At 38.5% G+C, this 24,426-nt stretch overlaps 1 protein-coding gene across 4 annotated transcripts in view; it reads left to right on the top strand.

Moving 5' to 3' along the window:
* Positions 1 to 6: 6 nt before the first annotated feature.
* Positions 7 to 24,426, top strand: part of CENPC (centromere protein C) — a 42,818-nt gene continuing 18,398 nt past the window's right edge. For 3 of the 4 annotated variants that reach the window (XM_026847671.1, XM_026847669.1, XM_026847670.1), the window contains exons 1-18: positions 7 to 59; positions 1,800 to 1,846; positions 3,027 to 3,088; positions 3,418 to 3,515; positions 4,552 to 4,642; positions 4,733 to 4,952; positions 5,758 to 5,961; positions 7,540 to 7,919; positions 8,589 to 9,438; positions 9,750 to 9,788; positions 11,021 to 11,094; positions 11,962 to 12,030; positions 13,335 to 13,439; positions 14,232 to 14,330; positions 15,876 to 15,971; positions 16,271 to 16,425; positions 16,918 to 17,008; positions 18,421 to 18,490. In XM_026847671.1, the coding sequence (XP_026703472.1) occupies positions 45 to 59; positions 1,800 to 1,846; positions 3,027 to 3,088; positions 3,418 to 3,515; positions 4,552 to 4,642; positions 4,733 to 4,952; positions 5,758 to 5,961; positions 7,540 to 7,919; positions 8,589 to 9,438; positions 9,750 to 9,788; positions 11,021 to 11,094; positions 11,962 to 12,030; positions 13,335 to 13,439; positions 14,232 to 14,330; positions 15,876 to 15,971; positions 16,271 to 16,425; positions 16,918 to 17,008; positions 18,421 to 18,490 (2,765 nt within the window). In that variant the 5' untranslated portion in view covers positions 7 to 44. Of the gene's footprint in view, positions 60 to 1,799; positions 1,847 to 3,026; positions 3,089 to 3,417; positions 3,516 to 4,551; positions 4,643 to 4,732; positions 4,953 to 5,757; positions 5,962 to 7,539; positions 7,920 to 8,588; positions 9,439 to 9,749; positions 9,789 to 11,020; positions 11,095 to 11,961; positions 12,031 to 13,334; positions 13,440 to 14,231; positions 14,331 to 15,875; positions 15,972 to 16,270; positions 16,426 to 16,917; positions 17,009 to 18,420; positions 18,726 to 24,426 lie in introns of those variants that run through there. The other variant, XM_026847672.1, reaches the window with a different exon arrangement.

The raw sequence follows: 24,426 nt of genomic DNA, 5'->3' as shown, positions 1-24,426 counted from the left end.
CCGCTGTCACCGGGCTCTCTTCGTCCTCCTCGCGGCGGCCCGAGATGGCGGAGGCCTTGGTGAGGGAGCGCAGGGCGAGCGGCGGGAGGAGGGGGAGTGTGCTGGGGGCAGCGGCCGGTCCCTTCTCTAGGAGTCGGGGCGCGGCCCTCTGCTGCCTGCGCTCCTGAGGGGCGGGCGCGCGGGGCCGTCCTTCCGCCCCTGCGGCGCGGCGGAGCTCGGCGGCGGCAGTCTCTCCCTTCCCCCGGAGAAAAGCGGGGCCTGTGTTAGGGCTCTGCCCTCCCTCTCGGCGCCGGGTGGTGGAACAAACCCTTCTGCTCTGCGGGCTTGTCTGTTGGGAGTCCCGATTGCCTTGGGCTGCGTGCAGCTGCGCCTCTCGCTGGCCTCTAGAGATCGGCCTTTGGCGGGTTAGCCTGTGGAGAACCGGTCACTCCTTCTAGACGTGCTAGAGACGTACTCCTCTTCCTCCTACCGTCGTCTGCCAGAGGTAGACGGCGAGCTTAAGTTTTAAAAGCTCTTTATGTGTAGCGGGGTACGAACATAACAGTAAATAAAATGTGAAGAGCTCTTTTAGATCCGTTACAGGAATTTTTCATTTTCTTATATGAAAAGTTGCTTGACGATTATACTGCACTCTGCTGCAATGGGAGAATGTTTAAGTCTGAGTGACTGATTTGCTGTGGAGTATGGTTCTGCACACAGAGTGATGACTTCTGGTCTGTCCTTTTTCTGTGTGACCTAGACTTTCCTCCTGCTGTGTTAAGCTGATGTTGAAGATTTGCAGGCATACAAATCCTTATGTAGTTTTGGTTATTTTTATTGTCAGAAGTAGTATCCAATGAGGAATCATAAAGTGCAAAGTAATATCAGTGTGGCAAATTTACGGAAAATGTGCTGAATTCTGTTGTATTAGGACTAGATAATCATGCTACACATATGCTCTATTCCAATTTACACAAATGAAGAAGAGGTCATCGTGGTTTTTCAGCTAAACATTTAGAGTTTTTTGGAGATATTTTCTTGTCACGTTTGTGAAAACCTGTGCTCTGCTTAGCTATTTAATTTTTCTTGGCTTGTCCTTCCTGTTTTTATCCTCTACAGTCTTTGCCTGTTCCAAGCTCAGTAGGCTTTATTTCATTTGTTGGCACGGAAAGTAACGCTGATAATATACTGTCATTTGAATTATTACTACTATGATTGTGGTAATAGATGGCTGGAGTCATGTCTGCTCTTCGAATGACTTTGTTTATACTCGGCGTTTAAGTATGTGAAGAAGTGCTGGGCATTAATTGGGACTTTAGTTGTTCCATGGAACAGCAGATGTGGTCTCAGTACCTGTCAGTGTGGTCTTGCCTGTGGAAAATGTAGGTAAGAATCTCTGTGGAAGCAGTTCTCACAGAGCAACAGATGAGTTGTAAGGCTATGTCCTAGCTTGCTTTATGGTAGTTCATTCCTTTTCCCTATTTAAAATATTATTTCTGTAGTCATCACAGAAATGTTAACCAAATCCTTAAATTTTTGATCATTTTTGTCATATAATGTCTCCTGTAAGTCTTTCTGGCTTTAAATGCACCAGACGCTTCATGGTTCTTGAGGAAAGCTGAATTTTTGACAGACGTTCCTGGTGTTGTAGCTACTGTCACAGTCTGAAGAAAAATAGGGCTGCAGTAACTCCCACTAGTTTCAGATAAATTGAGAATCCTTGAGGCTTGCTTACACGAGAAACAGGAGGTTTGTTGCTTATTTGTTTTTCCATCAAGTGTCTTCATGCTTTGTAAAAATTAATTCTTATTTCTTCACAGAATCATTTTAAAAAAGACTACAGAGCAAGATTCTGCCATAGAGGAGGGTAATTTACATTTAAAATTTTATTCTTTGATATGATTGGAAAACTTACGTTGATTTTTGTCTGAGAGCTGAATGTCAAAACTATTGGGTGTCTCTTATTAAAGTGATCATATGATGTTTCCCAAACTTCTTGTATTTCTTAGCAGTGGGAGGAACAAATTGTGCCAGGGGACAAAGAACCAAGGATTTCTTTTGTAATCCTCGGCTGAGGCAGCAGACTGGTGTAGCTCTACCGAAGCTACCCCTATGTAGGCTGCCTGAGCACAATAGCAGTATTCTCTGCAAACATTTTCCCTTTCAGGAGAGAGGGAAATGAAGTCCACGCGGAGTTGCAGCTTATTTGGCCCTTACTGGTAAATGTTAGAGATGAGACTGAGTATTTGCAGTGCTGTAGCTTTCTTTAAAGGCAGAAGTCCATGAGCTTTTTGTTACTGGAATCCATTTATAGACATGCATTTCATGAGCTTACCAAATTACCTGTTTTTAGGCATATGATAGTCATTATCAGACAAATACTCCATGGCTTTTCTCTTGTTATTTTGGTTTTGATCAAAATGGTCTGTCTAGTGGATCATTTCTGCTGTTTTCATTTGTCCTGGGGAGGTTTGAAATAGTAATCCAAGCAGCTGAGCTGTTTGCTTGTTTACAGATTTGATACCTCAAGCCAATTCTTGCTGCTGAAACTTTTGTAGAAGCACAGAATAACAGTGGATAAGCAGTAGAAAAAGAAGCAGAGGGTGACTCCTTGTATGAAGGGTTAGATGTGCAGCCTACACATTTAATTTCTGGGTCTCATGAGACTGGATCACTGTGCTGGCAGCATTACTTGAGGAATGATTTTTAAAATATTTATTTATTTTAAGTGAGAATCTCTATTCATCCCAAAGCTCTTTTAGCTGAGGGCTGTTGCAGTAGTTGTATGCTTTCTTTTATGCAAAGAGATTTCTATATTCTCATCGTATTCTGTGACAGTGGGTTTTTTTCTCCTGGAATCCTTTTTTAGGCAAGTTTCTTGGCAGAAAACTGTCCATGGAAATGGTAGGTAAAATATATTAAAGTTGGGACTAGTGAAAATAATAATCTAAAATAGTAAGTAGCTAGAACTTTACTACTTTTATATTGCTGGGACGGGAACATTTAATATTTTTGATTGAAAATATTTTTTCCCTTCTTCCTTCTAGAAGTAAGATTGATGTACAGCCAGGTCAAAACATACTGAAAGTCATACAGGATTGTTTTGAAAGTAAGCTTTTATTTGGTATTTTGCTTAATTTGCTGGTTAAAGAAAAAAATGCATTTTTTCCTTGTATTGTGTTTAGTGGTAAATAAATAGAAATAAAAACAGAGATAAAATGGATAAAAATAAAGTCTTTCTCACAGACCTTAAAAGCATCCCCTTCCCAGCCGCTTAAAACTGTGTCTAAGCTGTTTTATAAAGGAATCTTTTTCCTGAGTAGCTGATTTCTTTCATGTTTCAATTTACATGACCTTAACAAGCCATAGCAGCTTGTTAAAATAAATGAAACCTGGACAATTCCAAAAATCCCTTATTTACGTTTTTTTTCTTTATAGATTGTGACAGTGATCTTACAATAAGCTCTCCAAGTGCAACCTGTTGCTCAACTCCTATTGTCAGAAATGAGAGGAGAGCTTCAGTACAGAGGCAAAGGGTAAGTCAGCTGTGGCAGTGTCACAGTGTATCACTGGGTACAGTTTTACTTGGGTACAAGTTTAGTTCCACAAGTTCTGCATGAGTGGTGAATGAGTAAGCTCCATATGTCACTTGTATTAGTAGATAGGCTATAATTTAACCTTCTGTAATAGTTGTTGGTAATGTTTTGGGGTTTTTTAGTTTCTTGTGCTCTAATAGTAAATATTTTATAATTAGATTTATTTCATAGTTTATTTTCTTGGGGGTTTGCTAATGAAAGCTTTTTCAGCTTTTTGTCAAGGATAGTTAAATTCTTATGGTCTCAGGTTGAAGCACGCTGCCTTGTAACTGGGGCTGTGTTGGACTCCATTGGGGTTGGTTTCAGTCACTTTGTCAGATAAATGGACAGTAAAATTGAAAGGTGATTCTTGTGTAAAAGCAGCTTGCCAACTCTCTATAAGGTTATTTGTACAATAACTGTATATCTGTAACTGTTGAAGAGTGGAAACAAGTTGACGGACCTATTAATGTGCTGTCTGAGAGAATGATGCCAATAATCTAGTTCATATATTAAGTTTTAATATTTTGATTCTAGTAGTTTTTTGTAAAAATAGGATATTCTCTTAATGGCGGTGTTGAGAACAGGTATCCTTTATAATGATGTTTGTTTACTTTAGTCTGATGTTAGAATACTGTATAATCTCAAAATAATTCTTGCAAAACCTCAACCTGACTTAATAAAGGTGAATTGTTTAAATTCATTCATTCTAATGAAAAGAATAAAAAGCTTGCCTGTGGACTAGCAAGATGTTTTCAGAGCTGCAAATTGATTTTTACTGTACACAATTTTACCTGTTGTTTGAAATTTACAGTTTGTTTTAGAAAGTCTAATGTGATAGAAAATGGAAGTGCTTAGTTAAAATACAACTGTGCTGCAAATGAGTCAGAATTAAGGAAGTTATATTGTGTTCTATAGAAATTTATATTCCTGTCAAAATAATGCTCCTTTATCAAATATTTTACTTTGTCTCATTATTCATTATTGACTGTGACAGCCAAAGACAGAGTTAACTAACTCTGTGAAAAAAGCCTGTGATTCTGCAGAGTCCTCACCTGCATCAGCACTAAAACCGGTCAGCAGCACAGGTTGGTAGCACTGGTATTGAATTAAGTTTTTTGGGGTAACTATTCCTTGGGCTTGAGTAGAAGAAATAACCTATTCTATATATATGGCAGGATGTTCACATGAGTTACCCCTGAAGCCTGCAATACATGATTATATAGCTGATTCTAAAAAAACAAAGTCTCCTGTGTCTAGAAGAAAAACAAATACTATATTGAAAGACGTTGAAGCACTGTGCAAAAGTCCTGCTTTGGTTCTGGACCCTGACGATGATCATGAGTCTGTTGAATCGCCTCTTCTTGTGGAGGAAGCAAATAGTTCTCCTGTGCATACGTGAGTAGAGCTGAATGTTGTGTTGGTGTCATATCCCCTATTGTTCCCCTGCCTGTCCCCAGGGTAAATTAACATGGTGGTTTCAGTCATCTATGAGTTTGGATTGTGAACTCATAAGAAATAATTCCAAGCTTTTTAGAAAATTTCCATATCTAAGTTTAGAAACAACAGAATTGCTTTTTACTAAGTATTTTGGTGCTAACGGTTAGTTCCCTAAAGTGCATGGCCCCTGTCAGAATAGGTTTGAACTCCTCTTTTGCAGGAAAGTGCCCCAAATTATCAGCTTCTCAGTCTAGACTTTTTCAGTGAATCCTATTGACAGTGTAGACCTTAAAAGTTAACAAAAATTTTGTTGAAGCAGAGATGAGCAGTCATCATCCCTCTCGCTCTGAATATACAGATGTTTTATATGAAGTAGAACAACTTCATATCTTTATCCCTTCTTGGGAAAATCTGAAGCCCAGCTGCACTAGTGACCCATGGTCCCAGCCACAGTTCTGCTTTCTTGGAGGACTGAATCTCTGGGGTAGATCATAGAGAGGGACTGGCACTGATCCCGTTGACTCCCATTGATGGAGTGAGATTGGAAAGAAAGTGCACCTAGGGTATGATAATTTCTGAAGAATGTTCTTGTAAAATTAGGAATTTGTCTTGTTGAGTAGCCCTTGCTTTGATCAAATGGAACCTCATTCATAAGAAGAGAGGAGTCACTGTCAGCAGGAGAAAATGAGAGCATCTGTCCATCCACACAATCCTTTAATGTGCAGTCAGGATTCATAGCATTGAATTTGAATGCTGTTCACAGATTACATTTTGATGACCAAAATACTCCTGCTGCAGTGAAGAGCCACAAGGAAGTTGAAAATTTGGAAGGACCTCAGTCTGGGAGAGATAAGCAGGTTGTTCTCACGCAAGGAACAGAATGTACTTCTAAGTCTTCTGTGCAGATAGAGAAGTCTTTCTCTTCGGCCATCTTAGCAGCTGTAACAAAAGGAACGCTTGTAAAAAGGTTTGTTTTAAGGCTTAATGTGGAACATAATTTGCTTGTAAAACAACCCAGTCCTGAGTACTGGAACAGCATCCTTTTATCTGTAAACACGGTCTGGGAGAATGTTTTGGGATCGTCCAACATTACTGAAAAATGCCACTTGAGAAAGAGTTTGAATAGTTGCTTCAAAGTTTTGTGCTGTTAGGATTTAACAGTGCTATTGCTGTTTTCTTCTTAGTGCAGTAGTATGTAGCTGTATTGGGTTTGTGTGAGGGGTTTGGTAGTGAGGGAGGGGGCTACAGAGGTGGCCTCTCTGAGAAGCTTCTTGAAGCTCCTTGGCTCCAAGTTGGACCTGCCTCTGGCCAAGGCTGAACCAATTAGCGACGGTAGCTACACCTCTGAGATAACACATTTAAGAGGAGAAAACCTGCAGAAAGAGAGGAGTGGGATATGAGAGAAACAGCTCTGCAGTCACAAGGTCAGTGTAGAAGGAGGAGAAGGAGGTGTACCAGAGCAGAGACTTCCCTGCAGCACATAATGAGAGGGCAGGCTGTGCCCCTGCAGCCTGCGGAGGTCCATGGTGGAGCAGATACCCACGTGCAGCCTGTGGAGGACCCCATGCTGGATCAGGTGGCTGCACCCAAAGAGGGCTGGGGCTCTGGGAATAAATACTCTCCACTCTGGAGCTGTCTGTACCTGGGAGGACTGCACCCTGTCCCAGAGACCCACGCTGGAGCAGATCAGGAAGAGCAGCAGCCCTGTGGGAATGACCCACGTCGGAGAAGTTCATGGAGCACTGTCTTCTGTGGAGGGACCCCACGCTGGGGCAGGGGAGGAATGTGAGGAATGCTTCCCTGAGGAGGAAGGAGCAGCAGAAACAACATGGGGTGAACTGACCACAACCCCTGTCCCCTGCCTCCTGCACTGCTGTGAGGGAGAAGGTAGAGAGATCAGGAGCAAAGCTAAGCCCAGGAAGAATGGAGGGGTGGGGAAAGGTGTTTTTAAGATTTGATTTGATTTTATTTCTCATTATCCTACTCTGATTTGATTGGTAACAAATTAAATAGGTGTTTTGTCTCCAAGTCAAGTCTGTTTTGCCCATGACCATAATTAGTGAGTGGTCCCTCCCTGTCCTTGTCTCAAACCTTTTGTTATATTTTGTCCTCCCCATCCCACCAAGTGAGCAGCCGCATGGTGCTTTGTTGCCATTTGGGCTTAACCCACAACACTTGAATAGTGTTTCAGTTTGAACCTGAGATGTTTTTCTAGGTGGGTTGGAGGATTCAGGAAAATCTTACATGATTCTGAAGTTAACAGTGATCAAGTAGTCTTCAGAGCTAATATGGATCTGACCAGTTAGATCATAAGTTGACCATCCAGCATCTGAGAAATGCGATGTGAATATGAGGCCCAAGAAAGGAGAAGCAGGCCTTGTGGGGTTTTTGGAAACTAAAGGGTAATGGATGATGAACTTTATAATTCTTCTGAGGAATGTCCTCTACCGTGTTTAGGTGTTCTAGAGTCACCACTAGATTTGCAAGATTGAAAGTCAAAAGCTTTTGCCCCCTAAATGATATGAATACTTTGTTTCTCCTTTAGGTATTCAGTCTCGATATCGCCACCATCACCGCCTCCTGTAAAAGATAAAGATACAGAAAGAGAAAATGAATGTGACTTTTTAATTGATGAATCAGATGATGTATCTGTTGGTTCTTGGATTTCAATACCCTATAAGAACAAAAAATCTAAACAAGATGGCTCTGCAGCTTCTGTTTCTAAATCTCAGCCTTCTGAAAAAAAGAAGACAGGGAGTAAGAAGGGCAAGAACAGAAAAGCACAGGTTGAAGCACTTACTGAACAGAAAAGGGATGATTTGGATGTCAGAGTACAAGACTTGAGACAAACATCAGAATCAGATCCAGTCTCTAACAGTGAAGGAAAGGTCCTTAAATCTCAAAAGAAAAACAGTACTCATAAGGGTAAGTTATTTAACAGATCTTCAGACTTCTCCTTCCAGGTCATATAACTGTGGTGTTTTTTGTGGTGGTTTATTGGGAAATAAGGGTAAAGTACATGAGAGACATTAATGGATACCTAATTGATGTTTCAGTTGTGCAGTTAGGCTTGGGTGTATATAAGACAGGGAGACAGAGTGTCTTCACTTTCACTCTTTTAAATATATTTTTTTTGTTCTTCGTAGCCCTTCCTGTTAGGACATTAAAAATTAAGTTAGCAGTGTTGTCTTGTCTTATGAGCAGACAAAGAAGGTAGGTACCTACAAGGTTTTGCTTCTCTCTCTGTAAGGAGGCTAAGATATGTGCTTTGAACTAGAGGGGATCTGTTTTTAGGAATTATTTGGGAAAGGTTTTGTAGCAGGAAGCACTGAAAACTGGAAAGCCAATTGAATGTAGCATTTCTCCCCTTTTTTTTCTGCTAGGAAATGCTGGAAGTACACCAAAAATTTTTTATGGACTACAGTTCAGAAAAAGCCTTCTTTTAACCATCAGGGCAAAATCTGGTTTTGTGAATTGATTTTGGCTTTTTTGTTTTTGATTCTTTAGTTTATTTTTATGCATTCAGATGTCAACATGTATCTTCAGGATTAACAGGAAAAGATATTAATGTCCAAGTGTTTTGTGTATTGATAGGAAAGACTAAGAAGGATGCATTTATGCAAGTCTCTCCAAACCAGACAAAGGACATGTCTTGGAAACGAAAAGCTGAAGGACTGATGTCAACACGGTCTGGATTGAAAAGAAAAGCATCTGATGCAGAACAGTGTAAAACAAGGGTGATGCCAAGTGAGGATTTGCTTATGCCCTCATCTGGACATGAGCAAGAGCAGACTGTGTCTCCAAGAAAGAATCTCAAGTCCCCCATCTATCTGCAGTCGGCTTCAAAAGCTTCTCAGAGTTTAGTTCACAAGAAACAAACTGCTAAGCAGAAACTTCCAAAAGATAGAGTACCTAAGAGACTGGCAGAAAGTCCAAGGAAGAAGCTGAAAAAATCTGGCAAGAAAAGTAGTAATAAAAAGCCTCAGTTACAAAGAGAGGAGAGTTCTGACAGTGAACCTGGTGAAGAAGAGTTTGGAAAAGAGCCTGTAAAATTGAATGAAGTGTTTTACTCACCCCTGCATCAGAAATTACAGACTATGGTGAGTCCAAAGTTGGCTAAGTCTGAAAAGCCTAAAAATGTATTGCACACTTTGGAGTCACTTGATGGTGCAAGTAACAAAACTCCTGTGAAAGCACTGCATCATCTCACAGACAGTGTGAAGAATTCTGAAAAGAAACGATTGTCAGCTAAATCTTCAGGGAAGAAACCCAAAATGACTAATCGCAGAACCAATAAAGGTGTTTGCACAAGCCCTGAGGGCACTGTGTTTCAAATGGATTCTGACGGCTGTTCTGTACGGGACATGGCAAGAGAAGAAAATAAGTCATCAGACATGAAAATAAAAAGTAACAAAAGAAAACATAACACACAACATGGACTACAGTAAGCTTTTTATGTAATTCTTTACAACTATGGTATAACTTGGTAGATAATGAAACACATCTTCTTAACTCCTAAGCAGTAATGGCCCAGCTGATCTATGTGACAGTTTCAGACTGGTTAAATAGCTAATAGAGAAACCAAGTGGTGAATTTGTAATCATTGCTTTTTGCATTGCTTTTTAATTTGTTTTTTTAAAAATGTATTTTTTAATGTTTCTGTTCAGGTCTTAAAATTATTGACCCACAGGTTTCTTTCAGTAAGTAAAATTGAGTTAACAGTAAATGTAATAATAATAATTTTTTATTTTCTAGAGATTTCTTTGCAACTGAGAAGGCTACGAACCATGGAAGGTAATTTTCTGAGTTGTCTGTAAAACTAGCATTTAATTCCACTTCTGCCCCACTGAGCCAGAACAGCTGTTTGGTACTACTACTGCATTCTGTGTTCTAGCAAAGAACATAGTGGAAAAGGGATCATGATTCATGCCTGAGATGTTTAAATACTGTTCTAGTACTGTTAATAAACTAATAAAATTATTCTTCTTGTCATGACTAAGGGGTCATAGTAAGTTTCTTGCCTTTGGGGATTTTTTTTCTTTGAGGCTTCCTTACACATTAGCGTGTGATTTTTGAACAGAAATACCAGTGCTCCTAGAACCAAACAGCTGCACCAGTTACATAGTCTATACACTGTATCTACAATTGTATCTACAATCCAAACTCTTGTTTGTGCACATAGATATACACCTGGGATTTGGAACTAAATAACAAAGCAACTAGGAATGGCAGTTGTGAATTTGTTAAATTCTTATGTTGTAGTTCTTCTGAAAATTCTGGGTTTTTTATTATAAGTGAGCCTACTGCAGGTTTAACTAGACAAATTTGTCGTGCAGGTTTGCTAATCTAGCACTGAAATGTATCTTCTGGAGTTCAGGTGGATCAGGGCTGAACTTCATTGGCATGGTAAAAGCAGTGAAGCACAGCCATAGAGGGGAGAAGGAGAAAAGGTTAGCGGTACTAATGCTGAGACTGTTAGAGGAGTCCTGTTATAAGTGATTTGTTTGCTAGAGGATCTCTGATTGAGTTACATACATGTTAATTATTGTTATTTTATGGGGGAAATTTTATGACAGAATACATATTATAAATTACAGTTGCAAACTGTTTTACAGTCCTTTCCTTACATATGCAAAACATTTCTTTAAAGAACTTCTATAATCATTCTATGGAAAATTGTTTGAAAGGCAATGCTACAGAGGAGAAGAGAAGGTTTGTTCTTCTGGAAGGGAGAAAAAAATGAGTTACAAGATTTTTAGGAAACCTGTTTGGAGAGAACATGTGAATACTAGTTAGTCTGCCTGATGATTGAGTAGAGGGGCAATTGATGAATTTCAGACCTGAGATTCCTAACTAGCAATCATTTGCTTCAGTGTCCCATTGGTACAGGCAGAGGTTTAGAAGGAAAAAAACCCACCCCACATGATCTGAAAAAAACTTAAACTTGCTGTTCTTGGTAGTGCTGTCATGTTCCTTTGACATGTAACGTATTCAAGCAGGTGTATTTTTTTTTTTCTCCTTTCAAGTGGGCCTGCTGTGGACCATTGTGATAAATGTGCTTCCAGCAGTAAGTCTTGTGAACGGGATAGTACATCTTCAGGTAATGTTTAAAGTTGGTATTTTCTTGCACTTTTTGTATAAGCGTCTTGTAAGCTGTAACTGATGGTACAGTAATTTCTGTTACAGTCTGCTCGTCCAGAATAAGAAATGCAGATTGTATTGTCTGTGGTCACATTTCTGCCCAAGTGCATGTTACAATATGCCAGCTCTACATTGTATTAGCTTTGGAAGAACAAGCACTACATGCTTTGGCATCAAGCCTACCAGGATAAAGTTTTTCAAAAAGACTTTGAACAGATGTTTTTGACTCAGTTTGTACCAGTTTGGTGTGTTGCTGTGTGATGGTTCTATATGCAGTCACTTCAGGCCACCCTAAGCCAACTTGTACAGCCTTGTGGAATCGTGGCCTGATCACCTAAAAATATTTTGCTCTTCTTTTAAACTTCCCTACACAAGTTGCACAAGTTGTCATAATGAATATGAGCCCCAGGGAGAGAAAATCTTTTTGTTAGTGTTTTTTTTAGAGCCAGTTGTTACTGTTAGGTCATGCAGTGCTTTATTCAGAGACCTGGTTCTGTGTGTGTTCTGGTAAGAAGTTTGTTCTAAAGTTAGGTTTGAGTGGTATAAAGCTAAATGACCTTGTGCTTTGATCAGTAAAACTATATGTATAGTTATAATTTGCCAGTGTTTGTTTTATCAGAGGGATGGGTCTGAGGAGTGTTTTCATGTAATTTTCAAGCTTACACTGTTCATAAATTTACTACATACACTGTTTATCTGCATCAGGTTTTGTATATGTTTAACAAAAAAAGTAGAAACGCATCAGGACTTCTGCTTATATTACGTTTGGTTGCTTCTAGTGGGTATGTAAATGCCTATAGTAGTGGTTTTCTGAATCCATTTTCAGATAGTTCTGAAGACTGGGATTCTCAAGTAAGAGATCTGTTGTCAGACCACGGAGCAAAGCATAAAATAGGTAAGACTATTAAAATGTCTTATAAATGTATTTCGAACTTGATATCAACTTTACTGAAGGAGACACGGGAAGACACCTAGAAATGTATTCATATATTAGTAACTATTTACAGATAAGGTTGTTAGTTCCATTTCCATTTTTCATTTAATGTTGAGTCAAGACACTGCTTACAGTTCAGTGAGAACAGTACGAGTTTGAAGTAGTTTTACACAGTGTAGCTGAGGTTGCAAATAACCTGCCTTCTTGTTCCATTCTGCATGATGATTGAGTAGAGGGGCAATTGATGAATTTCAGACCTGAGATTCCTAACTAGCAATCATTTGCTTCAGTGTCTCATTGGTACAGGCAGATGTTTAGAAGGAAAAAAAACCACCCCACATGATCTGAAAAAAACTTAAACTTGCTATTCTTAGTAGTGCTGTCATGTTCCTTTGACATGTAACATCAACTGAGACTGGACAGAATGGAACAATGGGCATGCAGTTGATTGTAGTCCCATACTAGTCTGTTTTTATTGCTTTTTATTTCCTTCATTATAATTTTATGCACAACACTCTAGTTGCCTACCTTCAAAAACTGTTTCAGCAAGGTTTTTTTATTTACCATTTTTAATTTTAGCATTTAAATATTCTTGACTTATTTGCTCTCAGCTCTTAAGAGGCTTTTATTCTTTCTTACAAACACTGAAATATCAAATCTTACTGTATTCATATATGGCAGCTTAGAAGAATTGGAAGCTGAGACTTTGTAATGAGTAAGTCTGAAGATAAGTGTCTGAGAAGTCTTGGAAGTGTGTGGGGTTTTTGTTGGCAAAAGTGCTGCTCTTCTGGACCTTGGAGGTGGGACTTAATCTAGAAGAGGAGGGGCTGCTTTTGCAGTCTCTGTTACTCTCCTCTTGCCATAACCAAGGCAGTGTCTTTTCACTGTTGCTAATGAAATCCCTTGGATTTAGGGCAGGGTTCTTAGTCTTTGTTGAGAGCTTTGTCTTCACAGCTGTAGCATGGTTGCTGCTCCTTGTGTTTGAGCCCATAATATCTGTATCTCAGTGATTCACTAAGATACATAGAATGAAATCTAATGTAAAGTCATCATGGTGACTATTTAAGAAAAAGGAGAGTGAATACAGGTGTGTGCAAAAGGCTTTTGGCAATACTTGATTCCCTTTTCCTGTCATGATAGCAATGTGATATGAGTATCAGCTGGGAAGTGCTGACATGCTGAACCACAGGAAAGGATATTTAATGCTTTCAATTTCTGAGTTTTCCTTTCATACTTACTGTGAATGATTTAATCCTTTAAATTAGTAATGCCTTCCAATACACCTAATGTTCGTCGGACAAAAAGGATACGACTACGACCTCTGGAATATTGGCGAGGCGAGCGTGTAAACTATACGATGAGGCCTTCAGGTATTTCTTCCAAAACACCTATTTGCTTTTGCCTGATAGGGCAGTAAAGAGAAATCTGTGGGTTGATTTTGTGCCATGAAAGCTTTGAGACACTTAGTATTTGGTAATTTTTTAAAAAAGTAGATCATTTATGGTCTCCAGCTATTTAGTTATCTTTCCGTGTAGTCTTTTTCTCTTCTGATAGTACTATGCCAGCTAGAAATGGTATCAGCAGAACACGTTAAGTACCCTTGCCTTAACTGTTTAGGGAGGAGCAAAATGGTTTCTCTGTGCTAGTAGGTTTATTACATCAAATATTCTGTATAATACTGGAAAAAGAGGATTTCTCTTTGTGTGGAGATTGTTCTCCAGAGCAGATAATATAATATTTTATCCAGTCTCAGTGCTAAATTCAGTAAATGATAGCATATATCTTGTTCACAGGGATTTTTTTTCTGACAAGTTAGCCTCAATTGGTTCTTTCCTAATTAATTAGTCTCCTTGAAAATAGTATTTCCTTGTGTCCCTAAAATAGATATTTTGTCTTAGAAATTGACTCGCATGTCATGGCTTTCTGAAATGTTCTATGTCTGAAATATGATCAATTTATTTTCAGAAATCTCAAGTTGCATTGTACTTCAAAATACTTGATGTTGAAAAGCTTTTTGGTTTGTTCAGGCTTTCTAAAGCTATCTGAAAAGTTCAGCAACAAGAAAGTATATTCTCAACTGAAATGCTTGTGGTTGTGCAAGTCTGCATTCTTGTAAAATTATTATGAGTTAGTGAACTTGATTTAACTTTATTTTGTTCCAGGAGGGCTTGTGATTAGTGGAATAGTGTGTCCAGAAGCAGAAACTTTCTGCAACATTAAACAAAGGAATGGTGGTCACAAGCAGAAACGAGATGAAACAAGTATGAACACAGACTTTTTTTTTTCTTTTGATACATTAAAAAACCAAACTGTAATCAAATACTCTGTTGCTCTAAGATTTTTCTCCTGCAAAAAGTTGATTTCTCTGGGTGAAAATAATTTTATAATGAAAAGTGTTAATGTAATCAGATGTGGAAAAACCTGTTCTTATTGTGTATCTATAACAATGCTGTATGATCTTGTAAAAATTTTAACTTCTCAGCATTAGAAAGGAAGAGATACAGGATGTATCCAGAAGTGTTGTGGTGCCTTTAAAGCAGGGGTTGAAAATAAGCTGTACTACTTGTTCAGCTCACTGGTTAATGATGCTAGTGTGTTTAGTTTCATAATGCACAGTTAAGGTATAAATAAATGTTTTAATATAATTTTCCCATGTAAACCTGAGCTGGTAGTGACTGCTCATACTGTATCTTACATGAATTATTGGTTGCTTTAGGCACATTTGAACTGTCTTCCAGAAGTGATGGATTTCTCTTCAACAGACATTCATCCTGAGAGATAATATTTTGCTAGCAGCCTTGAATTTTAAGTGATGCATATAAGGACCATCAGCTGAATAGAACTTCTAGGACAAATTCCTAAATTGTATTGATATGATAAAATTCTGTGGTTATAACTATGGAGTTGCACCTGTTGCTGCTGCTTCTTATAGAGAGATGGTTTTGTTGGAACAAAGGTATTTCAAACACAGTAACATTCTACTCCTGACTGTCTTGACGTAAGAGTATTTAAGCAGCCACAAATGCATATAAAGTGCTATAGCTTGTCTTTAACATCTGTGTTCTGACTGCATTTAAAGAAATTCCCTGTGCACTGTGGAGCTGAAATTGTCTGCTTAAGGGAGATCTGCAGGAGAGCTTTGGGATATTTATTCTGCTGTGAACATTCTCTAGTGTCTCTATTTGAAAAGTGTAAGGTTTTCATCAACCCTTAGGCTATTTCCTTCTCTGGAAAAATCCTTTTTATTATAGCAATAGTTCTCTAATTTATAACTTTCAGTGAGATTCCTGTAATGGTATTTCTTGAGAAAAGGAAAATTGAACATGTGCTTATTCTTTTGAACACTTTATCTCCTAAGTCTCCTGGTGCCCATCAACAGAAAGTGAAAGGAAAAAACTTGTTCTTCATACTTCATCATGTATTTTATATCCTCTCTTAATATCCTCTCAGCATCTGTTGCTAGAAAAGCACTTCTCCTAAAATGCAGATACTTTTGAGTAAATACTGTCATTAATAGCACAGGATAAATAGTTGGCATTCCCTTGGAAGATTCTTTAGGATTTAGAGGACCTTCATCTATTAGGCACAGAAATAATTCCAGGGAAAACGACATTTTCAAAGAATCATTACGGATGGTTTCCTTTTATTTGAAGGAGGTGTACTCAGTCTGTTTAGTTGCTTAATTAAAACCAGTTTAAGTACTTATGTGTGAAATCTAAAATTGTGGAAGAGTTGTGGTTAAATAATTAATGTTTTAAAATGTAGAGTGATTGGGTTTTTTTATTTTGTTTTTTTTGTCTCCTCAGGAAGTGAGATACCCTCAAATTTGGATCGCACCCTAGCTGATACTTCGAAGCCAACCACTGTGCTGGACCCAGTAACAAATCAGGAAGTGCTTTTAGGTGAGTTGAGGGGATGTGACCAATGGCCTTTCTGAATTACATAAGTAAGAAAAAAAATAGTTGATGCCACATTGAACATAAAAGGGTGAGCTACTGAAATACTCATTGCTCCTCTGGAGAAAATTCTGAGGGAGACACAAAAAGCATCCTGATTTTTCAGCTAAATATTGAGTCTAGCTCTTGGGGGTGTTGCACTGAAACAATATGTAATGCATATGATTTAGTAGGTAGTCGTTGAGTGAGTAACAAGACTAATTGTGTGTTAGAGTTATTGTTAATCTCCTGAACTTTTTTTGTAGAATGTGTTAACACTGAAAGCAGTCACTCATGCTTCTTCAAAGATGAATCAGTAGAAATATATAAAAATTTGAATACATCTGATTTTGCCACTGGTAGATTGATTCTGAAACCACTTAAAGAAAAGGGGCACCAGTTTGTCCACATGGATACAATAGTAAGTATGTTTTTTTTCTTATTTTTATAAAATGGACTAAGTAAACAGAGAATCTTAGAATGGTTAGATGTAGCATGTGCAATTGACAGGTTTTTCAGGGTTTTTTCCCCCTATGATGCAAATAAATACAGGAAACATTAATAAATCATTTCAGTTGTGAAATTGGTTATAACCAAAGAAACTTGCTAGAGGTATTTTGCATGCACGTTGGCCTTGCTTTGCTTCACATTAAATCTGTGTGTCCATGTATGCTTACTGTCTGGATCTTGCAGGCAAGATAGAAGTATCAAATAAATAAAATTGGCCCCCACCCCCCCCTTTTAAATCCATTTTATTTTTCAGCTAAAGGCATTGCACCTCTGCTAGCTTATTTGCTTTTTGATCTTTATTACAACATGTATGCAAAACAAAAAGTATGTTTTCTTGGATAACTTTCTTAAATGTTTGTAAAGGAAACATTGTTAATCTTACAACCCTTTGGCTTTCATTAAGGCTTTCCATGTTATCTACGGCAAAATTATTGTTACCTTACATAAGACATCATATTGTCTGACTACAGGGGACTACTTCTATGTTCCAGCAGGTAAGTATGTGTGTTTAAAACCAGTTTATTGGAGATGGATGAGACTGAATTAGCTTGATAGGAAGCAGAACTGACCTGACTGATGGGAAGAGATAAGTTTGAGTAGAGAGTGGGAAAGTGTAAATTTATGAAGAAAAGAATGTAACCCAACACTGGATGTAGGTTAATGACTAAACATTGAATGCAGCGATACAAACACTGCTTGTTTTTGATAAGTTTCTGATGACACTACCAAGTTCTAAGAATGAATTTCTCTTAGTATTCTGGTTCTGCCTGTAGCTATAATCTTTGGGGAAACTTCACAGACTGCTTTGTATAGTGGTAGTTCATACAATTGTTTTGGTCACCATCTGTTTGCTGGTTTTTCTATGTAAAACTGAAAATCCACCTGAATTAGTTCACCCTATTTTACATTTTGTGCTTGATACACAGTAGGTGCAAATTGTCTTGTTGAGCAGGTTGTAACTGCATGTGAGTTGTTGCAAATTTAAGACACCTCTTATTTTGCCCTTCTTAGATCAAAGTGGAATGAATTCCATATGGGAAGCTGTCCTTCAGTGGGCAAGACACTAGTCAGGAGACTAGTGTCTTTTGTAGTAGTTGTAAAGCAGACTGTTCTTGAAGCTGTGGAGAGCTTTTGTACAGCTTTTGTGTGAAGAGGCTACGATAGAAAATGACAAGCTACCCCTTGTTTTTTCCATTAAATTTTCACCATGATGTCTTGATTGAACAGTCCTTGTTCAACTAATGCTTGAGGCTTTGAACCTTTTTTTTAGTGTTTGTTTTAATTTTAAAAGTTTAGGGATCTGCACAGACAATTTTTTGGTTCGCTTTTTGGGAAAGCAGATTATATAAACTGCTGAAAGTTCCGCATGGCCATAAAGGATCTATACTTGAATTTCCATACTTCCCTGCTTCCTGATGGCCTGTCACAGTATGCTGGATGGGCAGTGCAATGGTTGTGGCTTGAGATCTCGTTGTAATTTATCAAGTGTGGCTCTATATGAATGTTAGGATGTAAATCCTAAGAGAAGATCTGTAGGCAAGTTTTTCATGTGCAGTTTTTCTGGAGATATTCTATAGGAATAAATTGAAGTAAATTCAGTCAACTTAAAGTTTTCTAGTGGGATTTGAGAGCTGAGAGCTTAAGCCTGTTACATCTTTTTTTCAGTAAAAATCTTCTCACCAAAAATGCACTTTATTCTTATCACAGGTTAAAATAAATGACACTTGCTATATTGCTTGTTATCTCTTTGAAATGCAGTGACGTGCCTGTAAGAGTGGCATCCTAGATGAGGGGCTAATATTCCTTCTGTTAAAATATATGAAATAAAAATACATTTAGCTGAAGTCAGGACAGTTAAAAGTTGCTAGTGGCTTCTAAAAAAATGTTTCTCTGTTTTTATTTGTAGGCAATGGATATAACATACGTAATCTTCTGAACAAAGACAGTGTTCTTCTCTTCACACAACTTAAAGACAGGTGAAGAACTTTCTGCAGAAGTGCTGGAACATTTTTCAAGCTTTTGTATATTTTGTAGTTCTGTTCACATACAAAAAGTGCTTGAGTGTGCCCATCTTAACATTACAAATTGATACAGAACAACTGAAATGAATGTAAGAAGAGTTAAGAACAATACCAAAAGAACCTCAGTAGTTTGCTGTCAAACTGAAATGACATACTGAAGGGCTTCACTCTGCATCAGTTACTGTTCCTGTGTCATCCAAAGACAGAAAGATAAATGTATAAAATTTGTGGGTAAAGCACTTTGTTGTTCCAAATTGTATTTATATGCCTAATCTCCCTAAAGATGCTTAGAACTTGAAAAAACTTTGACATCTTCAGCTAACATCTGATAATCTTAATATCTGCTGAGTACAAACTGCTTTGAATAATCTCTATTTAAATAGTGCAGGAGCATGCTGTTCACATTTCAGTGATTGTTGTCTAGGAGATGGGCTGCTGGAATGCTGCTGTGCTGGGGTCCAGCCTTCTTCTGGTGTGTTACGGACAGGCATTTCTTCCTTGTCTAGCAGATGTATCATTAGTGCCTCAAAATGGAATTGTAAAATGGGAACTCTTCAGTAGGAGCTTATCTGTTGTATCTTCTGTCTGGAAGCTATGGCTTGGTTAGCTCTGAACATTGTGGATAGCTTTATTTTGTTTAACAGTGATAGGTCATTGCCAAATGTATTACTTTAATGTCTCCTTTTGTTTTGCTTGCTGTGTTCTTGGATAATAATGAGGACCTTTGGGAAAACTGTAATTATACTGTATGCTCAGAAGCCAAGTCTAGACAGCAGATGGTATACATAGCATTTGTCTTCCAAGCTCTTCAAGGTTCCTTCTGACTGAAGATAAGGATAAACTACAGCTATTCTGGTAGGGTGCTTTCTCTCGGTGGTCACTGCTATTCTAGAAGAGAATGTGATAGGGAAGATTGAGTTGGAATTGTAAACTTTAAGGACTTGAGGATTGAATATTGACCTTGTAAACAGTCTTGGCCATGATCTTAATGTTAAATCTGGAGTATGCATGAAAGTAGGAAAGATGAATTTGCTTTAGTGCTTCCCTTAGGGTTTCAGCTGCTAGCTGACTTTCTGTGTCTGTGACAGGGCTTGGACACCAAAGTTACCGTGCCTCTGTGAAAGACTGTTTAGTTTGGGGAATTTGAGATAATACATTTTTATCATTCTCTTTCAAGCAGTAGTTCCTGTGATTGGTGCATATATAGACTGATAGTGGAAATAGTGTAAGTTCTATGGCATCTTTGCATTCATGGCTAGGTCATGCTTAACTGTGAGAAGATGAAATGGAGGAACATGCCTGTTGCTATTTAGATCTTCCTCTATCTTGATACGAACTACTTGCTGTCAGAGTTCAGACTGCACAGAAGGACCTTATTTTTTATTTTTTTCCAAGCCTCAACTTTTATAAGCAGTTTTAAGAGTTACGATAAAATTTTAAAAAAGTAATGTAGTTACAGCTGATAATAATTTGTTGTTGGCAGCTTTTCTAAATTTTGGACTTGGGTTGGTCTCCTCAAGGTCAGCAAAATTCAAATATTGTCCCTTCTGTGTTGGAGCCTTACCAGCCACCAGATGGGCACACATGCTGTCTCCACTGCTTGAGGGGTTCTCACCCACTAAAACGTTTAGTTTGTAAGCCTTTCAACTCCTCGGGCCTGCAGAGGTCTGGAAATTTGCCACTTGGAAAACAGTACAGGGCTAGCATTAGACCAGAGATCCTCTGCTCATTGCCTAAACATGTTCCCAGCAGCCGGGGCATGGATGTGGTGATCTCGGAGCCTGGCAGCTCATTGGTTCCATCTGAAAGTCAGAACAAGAGCACTTTTCAGATGTGTTAAAGGCCAGGGAGTTCAAAAGGAAGATAGTCTGCAAATTTTCTTCTGCATCACCTCTCTGCAGATTGGGTCGCAGGAGGATACTTTGTTAAGGGTTTAGTGAATGTGTATAGACTATGGACCTAAAGGAAAAGTGTGGATCTGTGTTTTGACAGAGCTCAAGGCAGCCCGCTGCCTTCCAGCAATGTGTTCTAGTGTGGTGGGCTCAGATGAGAAGTGATACATTGCCCTTGTTGTATTGGGCACTGATATGTCTTCCCAGACTGCACTACACTGCAACTTGACAGCAAGGTTTTAGATGGATTTTCTGTTGGGTCATGAGTAAATGATGAGGAATATGTTGTTCAGGATGTTTTCTTAAGCAGAAGCAACGTGACAGGTGATGAAGTGCAGGTTCGAAGTCAGCATGTCATGAATGCTTGTCTTGTTCTCTGAATTCCGTGGCAGATAGTATCAACAGAATTGGGTGGATTTGGTAAAGTATGTAACTTTTTAGGCTGGACGGTTTGTTGCTTCCTGGCTAGTCGTTTTCTTGGGAGAAATGTTCTGTATAGTTTGCAGAGAACATCTGTAGTTGGACTACATCTCAAACTATATGTTTTTGGGGTTTTTACATAGCAAAATCAATTGTGCTAAGTGTGGTGATGTAACTAGGATGTTGCTTTAATTTAGCAACAATTCCACTGTTGTCACTAGATGGCGCTTCAAGCACAGGTGTTTGTCCTTGGCTGGCATCTGTGTTGAGTGGGGTTTGGTTTTCGAAAGGGAGGAAGAAGCGTGTTACAGATGGAGATTAATTCAGTTGAAGACTGTTGCAAGTAGATGTAAATCAGTTTCCATGAACATTAGGACCTGGCACTGAACCTTGCTAAGTTCATTTGTACTGGTTCCAGGCACTTGCTCAAAGTTGGTTTTTAAAACATTAGTGCACAGCAGCAGTTGACTTGTGCTAGGTTGTTCACTGTTTCTCTGGATTACATTTTAAATTTTTTTTTTTCAACTTGACAGTTGTAAAAAAACTTGCTTCCATGTCATTAGCCTGAATATAGTGTGAGGAGGTACAGGAAAATATTCTGAGTTCCAGGAGACCTATGGGTGTGGACATGTGCAGTGTGGCAAACAAGATTGGTTGTTAGTCTGAAGAAGCAGCTGATGTTTTACCTCTACCTGTCTTGCTTTGGCTCCTGCTTCCTACATTTTTGTGTATATCAGGCTACTAGGAGCTGTGGGTAACCTTTGGTCTGATTTTTTTCATTTACCAAATGGGATATTGCAAAGAAAGAAAAAAGCCTTCTCTGAAATGTGAGAAGTTAGCATTCTTCTTCCTGCAAGTGTGATTATTTTTATCAGCATATTTTCTACTCGGTTGAGTAATCTTAACTTCCACCAACTACTGTGATGTTTTCAGGTAGGTATGTGCTGGGTTATTTAGACTTTGTAAAATGCTGAAGTAATAACCCATACAGAGTATGTTGTGGTCTCTAGCTTAAATATATATTCTTAGCGTTTCTATAATGTTATTTGTCTAGCTTTTAAAGCATCTTTTAATTATTTCATGGATTATATATTCAGCTCAGATGGCACAACTTTTTACTTAAGAGTACAGAACATCACCTCTAAGTAGATATCTGAGCCAGCTTTGTGCTAAGGTAGGCCAAAGTCAGTTAGCCAGCGTTACCTGCTGCAGAGTGAAGTTGGGATCATCATCCTGACAGAGATACCACCTTTTCTGTTACCTTGGTGGTACCTGCACTTTTCCTGGAGAATATCACTGGTTTAGTATGTTAATTCATTGCTTTCTGTCAGCAGTAATCGAGAGAGCTGGAAACAAAAGCGGAGTCTCGTATTTCATCAGCTTCATGTTAGTAGGTACATGTGTTCTGTGGTAGGTATTGTGGTAAGAACTAGAGGCTTACTTTAAGGAGCTTAACCATGTCCCACCACAATAGAGAGTCAGATTTTTGAAGGCTTTGACTCCCTTTGAAAAAAATTACTGGTTAGCAGGCTCTTTTGAAAGTCTGTCTTTTTGTACGTTCATTTTATTAGAAAGCTGCTCCTGTTTAACTAAACAAAGCTTTTTTTTCAGTTTAAAGCAGCAGAAGAATGGTTGCAAAACTGTCAGATATGTGTGCACATCCAGATTTATACAACTTTGTAAACATAAAATAGGAGAATTTGAGCTGAGTAGTTACAGAAAAATAAACAGTGCCAATAAAATAAGCTGTTGAGGAACATACACAGTTTCTTCTATTTTTCATGCATACAGCTGAACTGGCTATCTGCAGATGATTTTAAATTAACATTTGGGGAATGCAATAAACCTAAAGGGCTATTTCCTCGTTTCATATCAGCTTCAACATGAAGGAGTATTTCTTACATTTCTACTGATGTATAGGCTCTGTTCCATGATGTCTTTTGCAATACAGGATTTACTTTAAGTGGGGATTGGTTGCAGATAATACATCTAACCAAAGAGTGTGGAACATGCCTCTTTAATGGTATTGACAGCTGTTGTAACTGAATATCTTAGTCTTTCTAAGCTGGTATTTTTCTTCTTCAGAATATCCTGTAACTTCATGGATGTTCACAAAGGTAGTCAGAAGAGATCTGGAAGCCAAATCGCAGGTTGCATGGAAAAGCTGCATTTAGGATTTGACAGCCAAAGTGATTCCTGTGGTTCAGTTTTAAGATGAAAACAGTAGTTGATCATCAGTCAAAACAGTTGGCTGCAAATTATTAGGGAACAAATACATTAAAAGGAGTGCTTGCAGAGCTGCTCTGTGTTCTTAGGCCCACCCACAAAACTCCTGTTCTGGTTTGCTTAATTTAAACTCCTGTGCCCTAGTAAAGACACACACAAAAGGTTCTAAAACCACATTTACTTTGCACTTCTGCAGTCTTCTTGTTTGGAGCAGGAGAGGGGCGATAATTGAAACAAGGAGCTGAAAACCCAAGTGTTTACTTTTGGTCTGACTATTCAGTTGAGATGCAAATCCTATTGCAGACATTGAGATGCAAACGTATTAATGTCCTGAGGAAGATTTTTAACTTCTTTTTGCAGCCTCATAGGTAAGGACTTTTAAATTTAAAAACTGAATTGCAGCACTCTTGACAACTATTTAGGAAGGTTATTAAATGGGTACAGTAGCTGTTAACACATTATTTTAGTTAGCTTATTACATTTTTTCATGGTCATGGTGTTTGAAGAAGCTGCTTTTCCTGCGTTTTCAGTAACAGTAGCTGAAATAAGAATTATTCAAGACGGCAGATGCATGGTAACGCTGTGTGGGTGTCTTCTGGAACCAGCATGCCATAAAGATGGAGAAGAAGGGAGTGATATGAAAGGTGTAAACATAATGAAAAGCTATAGTAGCATCCAAAGGTGTTGCAGACTGGCTTGCCTATGTTGTGCAAAGGGTTTTCAAGGAAATTCAGTAATGTTTGGGAGAGCAGAATGTGGCTCTTCTGATTGCAAAGGGAAACCTTTCTGGTGACGGTACCATGAGAACACAGCTGTCTCTGCTGATAACCTACACTCTTGGTTTGGGATTCTGGTGGTGCTATGATCACTTGCATTTAAGAGCATTAAGTCATCTTATCTAGAACTGCAGGATTCAGCTAATGAACACGATGTATAATCCACTGAACAAGAGGCCTGAACTTACTGAATTTTATCCTTTCTTTATGTTATCATCACTTTTGTGTTGTAGTACAGAGGGGACAATTACAAGAAATGAAAGTTAATTTCAGTTAAGTTTTTTTCAAACACTATCTGAACTTAAAATTTTATTGCTGACAAAGAGGGGTCTCCCCTAGGATGCAGTAGCCTATGCACTGAAGAAATGAAGCACTTCTATATTTCAGTTAGTGCCAAGTCAGCTCTGAGGCTAATTAATCAAAACAAATTTACAACTAAGCCCAGGAAGGAAGACTAATTAAGTAGCCAGTTAAGAAAAAGTGCTGAAGGAGGGAGCAATCTTAAGGGGAAAGCATGAGACTCCCAGTATTGGCCCATGAAGGACAATTAAGTGATAATTGCAGAGACCTTTTGCAT

This window comes from Athene cunicularia (assembly GCF_003259725.1).
Source record: "Athene cunicularia isolate RWA chromosome 4 unlocalized genomic scaffold, athCun1 chr4_part2, whole genome shotgun sequence".
Taxonomy (NCBI): domain Eukaryota; kingdom Metazoa; phylum Chordata; class Aves; order Strigiformes; family Strigidae; genus Athene; species Athene cunicularia.
The sequence above is the reverse complement of the archived record's forward strand: the minus strand, read 5'-3'. Positions and strand labels throughout refer to the sequence as shown.